Source organism: Daphnia pulex, chromosome 3 (genome assembly GCF_021134715.1).
Source record: "Daphnia pulex isolate KAP4 chromosome 3, ASM2113471v1".
Lineage (NCBI taxonomy): Eukaryota > Metazoa > Arthropoda > Branchiopoda > Diplostraca > Daphniidae > Daphnia > Daphnia pulex.
In genome coordinates, this window is record NC_060019.1 from 6,502,873 (window position 1) to 6,515,837 (window position 12,965).

Genomic DNA, 12,965 nt, shown 5'->3' on the forward strand with positions numbered 1-12,965 from the left:
TAAGGAGTGGGATCAGAATTTTTTACTGCAATTGCTACTGAGTTGTCCATCAGTCTAGGCAACATTGAAAACATGGAACCATGATCCTGAAAAAGTTGAGACACCATGATGCTTATATATTTTCTACGATTCCACTAGATATCTGTTTTTCACACTGTTTGTTTATATCAAAGACCTGGTTACCTTTTGGAGTATCAACTGTTTTTAAAGAAACCAAGACCAATGACATCATCTCCTGGATTGAATTCACATCAGTGATGTCATCAAGGCTTGAAAACCTGATCGTGATGTATACCATGACTTCTTACTGGATAGAATTTTATCGAATTTCCTTTTCGACTTCAGTCATTAAAGGATCCAGATATGTACTCAATAATCGCATGAACACTCAAGTTGGACATGATGCCTCAAGGATGATATTCATTTCCATGTTGGTTTTCATGAATGATAAAACTCGGGTTGAAGAAGTGATAACCTTATCAAGATTTGAGTTCATGGAAGGATATTTGTGTCTTACCCATTACTCCCAAAGCCCCAAAAGATGCTTGAAAAGGCACCTTTAATTATCGGGAGCAGACTACAGTCTTGGGATACCAAAAAACTGTTTACTGCCATTGAAACAATTGTTGCGAACAGAGGGTTTGAGCTCATAATACATGGAACTGAAATGAAATGGGGAAATATGTTCAACATGTTCACAATAAGGCATTTGAAAAGTCCTTTTCAATTGACATATCTCTTTTATCTTTGATATCTTTAAGAACAAGAATGAAGCAACAGAGAAGAATGGGACATCTGAGCTATATAAAAAGATAGTTGAAATGGAAGAATTAAAGCCCGATAGGAGAGATTATTTAGGAATGAATGATCCTCCAGCGGATGATGTCAGAACCCATGAGTTTTCTCCAAGTTGGATCAAGTATTTATGCAGAAACTCAATAAAAACTCTGAAGAAGTTACATGGTGCATCAGTGATGTAGCAACTTGAAATTAGCATCTTAGACAACCTTGGCTCTTACACTTTTGGAACAACTTAGCACTTTGAAAGCAAGTAGTGCCTTTGATGAGAGCTGGTACTAATACGATCCAGAACGGAATTATGGCAGAAAGAAAGCTGCAGAAGCAGTTAGACCTTTAATATTAGGTGATACTTGTACATCGATGTTGGTGGTGATCATTGTTTTCTTCTGAGTTTTATTAAAAGAAACAATAAAGTAAGGTAAGCTTAATCTTACATGGTAGCATCAAGCATGGTAAGCTACCCCCAGCATCTTTTCTACTCAATTTACTTGGCCCTCAGATCCGCAATAAAGATATCTGGCCATCCCTTTTCCCCATAGTGACTTACGCCTAAACAAAAGAATATCCCATGACCTGATCCTGCTCGGTCAAATGCTCCCTGATTACGTCAAAACTGGGGTTTTGGTCTGTAAGTTCAGCAAGATCTTCCCTTGCTTATCAGGCATATATCATATAGTATATAGCAGGATTAACTGAAACTTCAAAATAAGTATATTGACACATTTTAAAAATGTTTTGTTTATTAACTTCTTTTATAAAAGAGACAAAGAGCCTTTGAAAGGAGCATATATTTATTCCTCATCAGAGCCCATATGGTGCTCCACTGACTGGATCACCGACGGATTTAGTATATGCTCGATCAATTGGAGCTGTATCCTCTCTGACGATCCGTTTACTATATCCACGTCTTCATCTTTACGCAGTTCTAAGGGAGGAAGACTTTGAATAGCCGCATTAGGGCACCATTCTATGTGTTTACCATGACTGAACGAAAAATCCCTGTTTCTGTTGGCAATGAATTTTTACGACCTCCCACATTCGACATCGTCGTGTGTCAACGACTTCTCTAACACAAATTTTACATGAAGATTTCCCTTTTGAATGGAGTTTAGTTGGAGAAGATAGTCCTTGACGAATCGTGGAAAGATATAGCTTACATAATTCCTCCTGTTATTGTCTCGATCAACTGTTGTGATACTGGTAGAATTCGAAGCCATAAAGTTGATTGAGGGCTTTGGAGTAGCACAATTTGATGGCCTGTTATTCAAGAATTGAAAAGGAGTTATTGTGAGTAGGCCTTCGATTCTTTTTCCAACATAATTAACTGGTCTTGCGTTAATGATAGTCTCGGTTTCGATGAGACTCACTTCCAGCTCATCACATTCTAGACAAGCATTACCATTGGAGCATTAAAAAAAATCTTTTACGCTTCACACTAGCAATCTCTCCCAGAATCCGGCTCCCAGCAGGATACGAAGCTTGCAGTGAAGATCTAAATGGTTCATCTTGTCGCAATAAAATCATGATTTGATAGATCTGCTAAAAAAACTTTGAAATGTCGTTTCAAACAACGAAAGGTTTGAGCGTTTTCAGAATACATCATGACGGACATAAATCGTTTAGTCTTAAAACAATAACAAAATATTTAAAAAAACGATTCCTTCGAAATTAACTGCTTGGCAATGGAACGCAACATATTTCTTACATCCCGCCCTCCAATCCAGTTAAATGACTATATAAATGTATCACTCTTCACTACTATCATTGCCAACTGCAATGAATAAAAGAAAGGATAAAGTGTTTGTGAGACGTGAAGTGTGAGTGAAGACCATGAAAAACTATTGATGAACAATTAAATGAGAATGACAATTAGAGTGAAAATGAGGAACTGGTTAATTTTTAAATTGAAACTTCAGACAATTCAAATGGAAGTATGCATGTTAGTGGTAGTGATCTTGCGAGTCAAGATAAACTGTTTGAGGGAGCACCAGTTGGTTTGGATACTGATGCTAATATAATTCTAATTATTCTGGGCTTGAAGGTGATAATAGTTTTTTGTTTGATGATAACTCAAGCCTGTTTTATTTAGAGCCAGCGAAGAGGTTGCTTATAGTTTGAACGACTTAGACGGCGATTATGATCAGGATGATTGGAATGATTGGGATTTGTATCTTGAAGATGTAGACGAGGGTTTAAGTGTCATCGCTAGGCAGCAATTGTTCCGAAAACGTATTGCCCATTGTGCTGCGGACTCGAACGTCTCTAGGGACAGTGTAAACAAGCTTTCGGCCGTCTTTAGAACTGATCCCTCTCTGTTTTTGCTCTTAAAAAAATTACAAGACACTGTTAGGAACTCCACAGAAAGTGAAAACCGTTGAAGTAAGCCCCGGGGGATACTTCAACTTTAATGTTCTTGATGGTATCACTAGTTCTTCAGACTTGGTCAATGCGTCTTTTGAATCTCGCGACGTCGTTCTCAAAATCAAAATTGGATGTGAAGGAATGCCTTTAAGCAAAAGTACGAATTCCCAATTTTGGCCAATTCTCGGACTTATTGTAATGGAAGGAGCTAAGCCCTTCAAGATCGGGTTTTATTACGGACCTTCCAAACCTGATGATCCAAATGATTATCTAAGACACTTTCACATCGAGATCACAAACTTAATTGAAAATGGTTTTCAATACAAAGAAAGTAACCTCAAAATCGAAATAGCAGGTTGATGTTGTGACGCGCCTGCCTTAAGTTTTATCAAATTGGTAAAATCTTGTGGTGCTTACTACTGTTGCATGAAGTGAGAGACCGAAGGTAAGTATGTTTTCAATGACAGTGGGAGAGGTTGGAGGGTGACATTTCCAATAATTGACGCTTTGAATCGAACGGACGAGTCATTTCGTAATCGCGATCAGATTTTTCATCATGTGGGATAATCAATTTTGGAAAGTCTTCTAATCGATATGATAGACTCTTTTTTATCGATCCAATGCACCTTGTGTTTTTAGGATACGTACATGAAGAAGTTACTCAATATATGGGTAAACGAGAGAAAGGGAATGCGTAGCAAAATATCTTACCAGCAAATTGCTGAAATATCTGCGTTGCCATTGAAAAACTTATTCCCGTTGAATTTAGTAGGAAAACCCGAACATTAGATGAACTCTCGCGTTTCAAAGCCACTGAATAACGTTTATTGCTTCTTTATGTTTTGCCTTTTTAGGGATAAAGAATAGGATACCTGAAGAAGTTTACCAACATTTTATGTTGCTTTTCGTTGCCATTCAAATTTTTTGGTATGATCAGAATGTGCGTAATGAAGGACGGATTACGCCAACAGTCTTTAAACAACTTTTATAATTCAGAGTCCCGGAATCTTTGGGGATGCATTTATTACTTATAATAACCATAATTTGAGTCATTTATCTGAAGAATGTCGTCGTTTGGGTGGTCCGGAAATGTTTGTTGTTTTGTTTTTGAATGCACCTTGGGACGTTAAAAAATTTGGTAAAAAAAAGTGCCAAACCTTTAGAGTAGCTACCAGCTAGTAAATATAATTATGGAAAACCGATCAAACCCACCAGCTGTAACCAATTTTTGCAAAAATAAAGATATGATTAAGCTGATTGGCGAGCACTCAAAAGTACACCCGAGTCCATAAATATCTCCCCCCCCCAAAAAAAAGGCGCGAAAAATAATAGTACTGCTACAAAATTGGTTGTGCGCTTACTGTCATTCACATGGTTGTAAGCTTAACGAGAAAACAAAGAGATAGAACTTTTTTCGTCACAAAAATAAGTGGTGGGGGTTAGAAAATTAAAAATGGTTGACAATGGTTATTTTGAGACTAAATCCAGTGCAATTGTTTCGAGAATGGCACGTTTCGTGGAGCGCTTTATAGGGCCTTTGCCCGAGTTTCATCGAAATACTTATCGTTTAACTCCAGCCATTCGCATTGAAATTATTCGGCTTCATGGAAGTGGAGTCGAAAAGGACACAATTAATCGACGTTTAAATATCAATCCATAATCGGTTCAACTTTGCATAAAACGATACAACGAAAAGAGAAATTTAGAACCCCAGGTGAATGCAGACGGAAAGCCAAGTTTGACAACAGAAGACGAAAACTTCTTACTTGCTTGTTCAGGTTATTACAACGCGTCATGATTCTTTTATCAAAATTAAAAAAAAAAATTGTTCTTAATATAACAGCGACCATGAAAAATTTTTAAAATTCTCTGGATATTGCTGGAAGAGTTGGTCTTGGCAACTTTTCAAAAAAATCTATATCAAGACGTCTATCAAATGCAGGAATACACTCTCGTATTGCAGCAATAAAGGATATTCTTTCGGATGAACATCGAGCTTGCCGACTTCACTTTGCGAGACGATATGTCAATTATCCATTGGAATTTTGGCGCTGGGTGGTTTTCACGGATGAGAAATCGTGGTTGTCAGCATCGCACGGCCAAATACGAGTTCGTTGATTACGAAATGAAAGATTTGATAGGGAAAACATTTATTCAATCAAGCGAAGTGGGAGAACGACGGTCAGTGTTTGGGGTGGGATGTGGTTGGGTGGATTTACTCCATTGTATCGTGTTATGAACAACTTGACATCCGCACAATACGTGACAAACGTGTTGGAGGGAGTTTTACTTCCATGTGTCGAAGAAGTTTTCCGAGCCGGAGAGCCCGTCACGTTCGTGCAAGACAAGTAAAACTATAAAAATTTCACATAATTTATCTATTTATATGATATCTTTATTTCAGTTCGTCGATTCATAACGCAATTCACACTAGAAATTGGTTAGCTCAACACCCAAGGCTAGTTGCTCTCGATTGACCTACGAAAGGGGCAGATATGAACCCAATCGAAAACGTATCGAAACAATCGATACCTTGTCTGCAAACTGACAAAATCGAGGACTCCTGAAGGAATGCCTTTTCACGCCCGGGATTCAAGTAATGCAAATCAGTTATTTGATTTGGTTAGCTATGAATGGGGAAAATTGATGACTGATGAAGCGTATCGTCAAAATCTGATTGAAAGTATGCCTATTCGTCTTCAAATTGTTATCGATGCGCAAGGTGGATGGACTAAATTCTTATTAAAGGTTCCCCTTATTCATGTCTGCCAAATACCATAATATTAAGTTATAATTTACTTGACTTCATTATTTTTCTGAAATATCGCAATTTTTATTTGGTTCACTTGGAAATAAATTATTTTTTAGTTTTGTAAACCTTTTGTAAATAATATGCTTATCACCCATCCTTTCCACTTATTTTGCGCTGAAAAAAGGCATTTCTAGATGACAGTAAGCGCACAACCAATTTTGTAGCGGTACTATTATTTTTCGCGCCTTTTTTTTGGGAGGGGGGTTGATATTTATGGACTCGGGTGTACCCTTGTTTCCTGGTATTCATAGGTTGCAATATGACAAAGCTTTTTTTAAAAAAATTACAATTAAGTTCCAAAAGTTCGAATAACTGTGTTGTCATCAACGATGACACTATTATATTGGTTCACCCATTACCACTTCCCTCATAATGCGTTTCGCAATGTCGGCTAGGTCACTTCCACCGAGCTTTGAAAAATCATTGACCTTCAGTTTGAGAGAGAAAAAAATATTTTAGCGCAAGCAGGAAATGAAAAAAAAATAGTGGGACTTACGATGATTTGCTTATTTGATTCTGATTTAAGAACTTGCATCAGAATATTACATTCTGCAACACAAGTCACAGGTAGTTGAACGATGTCCTGTTGTGTCGTCGTCGGAGTTTTTGCTTCTGTTTATATGTGCTCCAACAGCTTTCTCACATCGGCTGCTAAAGTCTTTGGGTTATCAAAGAGCTCAGCAAGGCAGTTTTTTAGAATCAACTTGTTCACCCCGCTACAGTTGCACTTGTCCATCACAATATTTTGACGTGGCTGTGTAATGATTGCACCTGTATTAGAACCTGTTTTAGAAGATAAGAATATTATATGGTAACTGATGCTGCTGTTTGAATTAAAATAAGAATTACAGAGATTTTATCATCGGTCCTCATATATCCATATCTCCATATAGTCGTATATATGTCCATATGTCCATATATGTCGTCAATACGCTTCTTGGACGATCCTCTAGATTCTGAGCTATCTGCAAATATTTTCGCTGTAAAAGTCTTGACGGGTTACTGAGGCGTCATAACAGAGTCAGCTTTGAATTTTTTTAGCGGGGGGGGGGGGCTGACGTCCCTCAATTGCAAAAGATCCCTGTTGGAAGGCTGGTGAACGATTGTACAATAATTTTCATCTCTGTGATTATGCTATTAAGTTGTTTACTTTTGTTGAACTCGTAGATGGTTTAAATTTAGGGATGACTTTTTTATCACAAATGTGCTGAGTGGAAAATTCCTTTTTCGCTTGAGAATCAACCTCGCGTATGCTTTTACCTGTAAACACGTATTGTTTATAAAAATGCATGCCCCATAAATACGAGAATCGGCTTTACACTTGTTTCCTGGAGAACTAATTTTTTTCGACTGAAGCTAGCTAGGGACGGGTCGCAAGTTGAGGTGTTTTTTCCGCTTCCTTTGTTAGGTCTTGAATAGTGGTTCACATTTTCTTTTTGAGCTAAAGAAAGAAATTGTTAATGGAAGTGTAGGAGGAAAAGTAAACTGTAGTTTTCCTTGCAAATTTTGTTAGTTGTAGCTAATCGCTGGATCTTGTTGAGGACAGAAACAGCAACATCACGTTTATTTCTGATTCGAGCAAAAGCAGTATTAGCACTGGTGCCCTCACCTGGCTGAGAGGAATTTATAGCGCAACGCCAGTCATCTTCTTTGATGAATCCATTGACTGTCGATTGATCTAAACATTTAAAATAAATTTCATTTGATATAAAAGCTATTGTTGAGTATATGATAACGCCGTTCTTGTCATAGATTTCATCGAAACACGCTGGGTGGGACAACACTCTGTAAACCGGTTTTGGTGAGCAATGGATTCTATTGTTGAAAATTGTTGAAGTGAATATTGAACTAAACTCTGCACGTCTCTAAATAGGCTATTATTTAACAAACCTTCATCGCCATAGGAAGAAGGAGATGAGTCAACTACAATTGAGTCAGACTGTGGTTTCTTCTGTTGCTGTAGCTCATCTTCTAAGTTGTCAGATGACCTTTTTTTGTTTCGAAATATCTTGAGAGATAGGAACAACCAACAAATTGGCCACCCGGGTGGCAAATTCGGTATTATAAGGCAGCAATCAGGGCTAACTAAGAGCACGTTGCAGGTTATAGGCAGGTTATAGGAAAATAATGTGGATATACCGGCATTGCCGTTAAAGACCCGCGAGGAGCTTGTGACTTATTAACAACTTATAACTACCGATGCTGATAAATTTTCAAAACTCGTAAGCACATTTCAACCTACTTCAGCAATTTTTCCTTCATTGTTTGTCTTCAATGGGAAGTAAAGGATATTTTTTACTGTTTTCTTACATTTCAATTTTGATAGAATAAGGAATTATTACGTAAGAGACAAATGGTGCTGAATCTGAAATTTATAAATTTTTCAAATTCTAGGTGTGGCTGGTAAAACAAATTGGTGGACTTACACTTAGTGATGCTGTAAAACGGGCCTGGGAGAGAGTAGGCCTACTGTCACTGGAAGTTATAGAGCTGTCGTTAACAGGGGTGGAAAAAAACGAAAGGACAAGTCACCAAAGCATGGATTAGGGAAATCAAAAGTCACAGAAGCTATTTTCAACAAGTTATTTTAAGGTTTTACTTGTTTACATTGTTATCAAATAATAATTTATTTTTAGCCGGAATTTGCATTGCTCCTGAATTTGCACAAGTATCAAACGCTACTCTTCAGGAGGAGACTCGCAAAGCTGTGAAGCATGCTGCCAAAACATTTATTAATAAGCATCAGAGAGCTTTACTTGGCAGTGCTTCAGACTCTAATTAATTTGACCAAGGTAAGGATTGGTTACACTTTAATAACTAAAAAATAAAAAAATGTGTTGCATTATTGTTTTTAAAGGTCAATGGTGTACAAGAGAATCAGCTTGTGCACCATTCCAAAATTTAATAACTGAAATAACCAACCAAGAAAATGTCGATGCCCGTTCTTCTAGGATCACTACTTCCTCAAAAGGATCATTTATCATTAATTCTGAACGTGGTAAGGCTGTGACCAGTTCGTCAATTTTTTTTGCAATCAAAATTTGATCGAATCGTTTAAGACAAGGGTCACAAGATCTGAAATCATAAAACAGAAACAGCGGAAGCTATTTTCAAGCTAGAGTCTTTCAACCGATGAGTTCTCAGTGGAACACCGATTCAGAATGCTGAGGAAATGGATCTATTTTCCCTGTTAAAATTTCTTCATTTCTCGCCACTTGATTAGTTTGAGGTAAGCCTCTTTTTTGGTCAGTATATCTCAGTCTATCATTTTTCAGGTATACACGAAATTAATATAATAAGAAAAGGAATTTATACTGCAAGTAACATGAATATAATAAAATTTTCTTCATAATTTTTAATTCTACGGAGAAATGATATGAAATATCAACCAAGGAGTATTTGATGGTTGCGACCTCCACTGCAATTTTTTATGTTTAATAGCGGAGGTCGGGGCACTTTTTATTTTGTCTGGACACATGTTGGTTTTTGTCCATAATTAAGAAATGGGATTTTCAAAACTCAGCCTAATAACGCCACTTTGTGGCCGATCGACCTTCTGGATAGTGGTGTAGATATGAGACTTTTGATACTGATTTAATTTTTTTTTATTGATATATCAAAATATCGATGTATTAGATACATCTATTTCAAAATTCGCTTTCCCTGCCATCTAGGGGTCAGAAATACAAACTGTGGATTTTTGGACGAGAAGGACACAAAATTCTATTGCTAAAATTAAAACATTTTAAAGCACAATCATTTTTACCATTACTCAGGTCGATTCTATGTTTTAAAACCTTTTTTGATCGAACAGACGAGATTGTAAATGCGTTAGTATCTTTCTCATCGAGTGCAATCAAGAACAAGTTAATAACAAGCAATTCACCACTCAACTGCACCAAAACCCCGGACCCCCTTTTTCCTATTCCACTATGGGACGTTATACAGTTTTTTACTCCGGATTTGCCTGTGTTTTCAGACTTCAGAAATTCCCTGCCGTTCGGGAGATATTTAAATATAAAGTTCGGGTCTTTTCTAATTTCTTAAATTTAGGGGGGTCTTTGGTATCGCTTTTTTAGAAAAAGCGAACATATAAAAAAACTAATTCTCCCAAAAGTTTGTTCGGCCATCCCTCAATACAAATCCAAAAGGAAGAGGAGAGATGCTTTCGGAGAGAAAATATCACCCAATAGCGAAAAAGAGAGCATTCTGAGCATTCAGGTCTACACTATACTACACTTTGTTGGGGTTTTTCAAATTTTTCGGACCAAATATTATTGACAACTGAACTTCAAATTTTGGAACCCACATTTTTTGGACAAGGAAGGATTTGAGCTATACATATGGTTGTAGAAAAATGCATTACAGTGGCGGTCCAGTCATCGGGCCACCTGGTGCAGTGGCCCCATGAGCGGGTGGCTCTATAACCGAGCACCCGATCACAGAGCCACCACGAGGCGAACGAGGGAAACACATGTCGCTCTGTACTATATATAGATGGCCGTGTAATACTTTTCAAATACGAAAGAGACTTAATACAACGGATAGTAGTGCGTCATAGTCATGGTGTAGAAAACGTTAAAATGAAAACATAACTGAGAAAAAAAACAGAAGTATAAATTGGTAGATATAAAAGGTAATCATTTCTGACCTAAAAACGATCGCATTCCTTCTGCCATTGCCAACAACACGGGATCTTTTACATTTTTAATGGCTGATAACGAGTATTTTAGCAACATATTTTTTGTAGTCTCTTCTGAAACATTAAAATTGACATCATCAGAGACGGGGAGAGAGAGGGAGCGGGTGGGACTAAGAGTAAGATCATCGATTGGTGTGGATTCTGACATTTCAACATTCAACAGTGAATTAGAATCCAAATTCTTCTCTATCTCTTCAAACAATTCAAACTCTTCTGAAGCTAAAACTTCTGGGTCTGTTTCTAGATCCAACCATTTGCTAACAATGGCCTCTCCTTCACGGTCATTTTTGATTTCGGGTATGATTGAAATTAATTTTTCACGACTAGTAATCGACAAGTCAGCAAACAGAGAAGAGATGTCGTGAACAGCCTGTCACTGAACTTGTTTTTTATACTTTAGGCCTCCATTTGAACAAATATCCATTGGGAGATGGGGCAAGCATTTTGCATGAACCCAACATCTTTCTATTGTTTGGGCGGTGATGGAATCCCAGCTTTTTTTAACCAAGCGGGCAGCGTCTAAAACGTTTGCTGGACAGCCAAAGCGAAGGCCTTTTCTACCTTTTTTTGCGTAAGAACGTAGTAAGAAATAAGATCATAGGCCTATAACGCAAACATCAAAAGAGTTTATTTTACCTGGCTGGCTTTAGCTTGAAGTTCGTCGAAATTGTCGTACGCGTTCACGAACTCACTCAACATTTCACTCTTGTAAAGTGTTTTTAAAGTGGAAATGATGCCTTGATCTAAAGGTTGGTAGACTAACGTGCAGTTTGGTGGCAAGAAAATGATCTCCACTTGGCCAGTTGGATCAGTCAGCGTAGGGTCGTGCCCAGAGCAATTATCCATAATCAAGGCAACAGGTTCTTTGGTAAATTTTCTTATTGCTGGTAAAAATATATCAAGCCACCACCCTTTATAAACCTCCCGGTCTACCCAAGCATTTCGCTGGTTCACATACGGAATCGGACAGGGCGAATCACGGAAAAAGTGTGGATTTTTGGAGGTGCCAACGATTAAACTTTGCATGTTCCTGTCGCGTTGACACAAAGCACCAACGTGACACGATCTTTTGCCCGAAGCACTTTGGTCCCTCTAATTTCTTTCCTGCTTCCCTCTTCCAAGCTTACATAAGTGCTCGTAGGCAGAGCTCGAAACAGTAAGCCAGTTTCATCCATATTAAAAATAATTTTAGGATTGTACTTTCTAAGTTTATCTCGAATGACCTGAAGAGAAAAAATAAATGTAGGGAGTCTTTCTAAAATTATATTTAAGAAATTAAATAACCTGGATCAATTTTTCTACTTCCTCGATATTCACATCACCAGCTTCTCCAAAGAGACGAATACTCGGGCCAATTCCATATCTTCGTCGCCAATTTCTAAACCATCCATCGGACGCTTTGAATTCTATTAGCCCGATCTTTTTTGCTTCGTGTAAAGCCCTTGCCTGAATTACTGCTCGGGACAACGAAAGAGGCTTACGACGGCCGAGAGGATTCCTCATTTCACGAAACCAATTGTAAATAGAATCGTCGAGATCAGCAATGAGAGATCTATTGGCCATTACTTTGGCTGTTGGTTGAAACACTTTTTCCTTACTAAAACGTTCAATTTTCTCTCGTGATTTCCCGATTCGGTTTACTTGAGAACGAGAAACGCCCATTAATTGAGCAACACACCTCTCACTTTTATTTTCATTGGGCAATTCAATAACATTCAACTTATTCTCAAGTGTTAGAGTCTCACGAATTTTTCTCGGTTTCTTAAACGTTGGCGGATTCACTAATTTCGACATGTCGTCATCGTTCCAGACTAAAAATACCAGACTGAAAATTCTAGACAGACATCAAATTTTTATTACCCCACCCCTTCCATTATTGAACAATGAAACAATTGAAAGTTTCGTGTAAAGAAGTTCGCATATGCATTCCCAAATAAAGTTCCCGCCACTATACCTATACCTCTCTTTTCACCCAATTTCCCATAGCTCCCTCTTGATGGCGCTGACCTGGTGCAGCCCTTTACCTGGCCCGATAACGGGGTTGGCCCGATGAGCGGGTGGCCCGATGACTGGACCGCCACTGTACTAAAAACGAATGCGCTAGAAAATTGTTGTCGACTGTGAAACCATTTATGATCCATACGTTTTAAATTTTAACGTGCATTTTTAATTCATCTGTGTGATGATGTCATGCAGTTCCGATCTTTGCCTTAGTTTTCTGCGTACCCTTTTAATGTTATCTCCAATCATTAAAAAATTGTTGCGCAAATCAAATCAAACGTTACAAAA

The 12,965-nt window shown here is 37.9% G+C and overlaps 1 protein-coding gene across 1 annotated transcript; it reads right to left on the reverse strand.

Annotated features, from left to right (window-relative positions):
• Window positions 1-11,689: 11,689 nt before the first annotated feature.
• Window positions 11,690-12,470, reverse strand: LOC124190304 (tigger transposable element-derived protein 1-like). The gene is made up of 2 exons (XM_046582929.1): window positions 11,961-12,470; window positions 11,690-11,899 (listed from the first exon to the last, which is right to left on the reverse strand). The coding sequence occupies exons 1-2, from the start codon at window positions 12,468-12,470 to the stop codon at window positions 11,690-11,692; spliced, it is 720 nt and encodes a 239-aa protein (XP_046438885.1).
• Window positions 12,471-12,965: the final 495 nt, after the last annotated feature.

Bases quoted from the DNA above. Each gene is read 5' to 3' on its own strand.
- LOC124190304 (XM_046582929.1), bottom strand. From the start codon at position 12,470: ATGTCGAAATTAGTGAATCCGCCAACGTTTAAGAAACCGAGAAAAATT. The intron at 11,900-11,960 runs GTTATTTAATTT...TTTTCTCTTCAG, and splicing joins AAGTAGAAAAATTGATCCAG to GTCATTCGAGATAAACTTAG.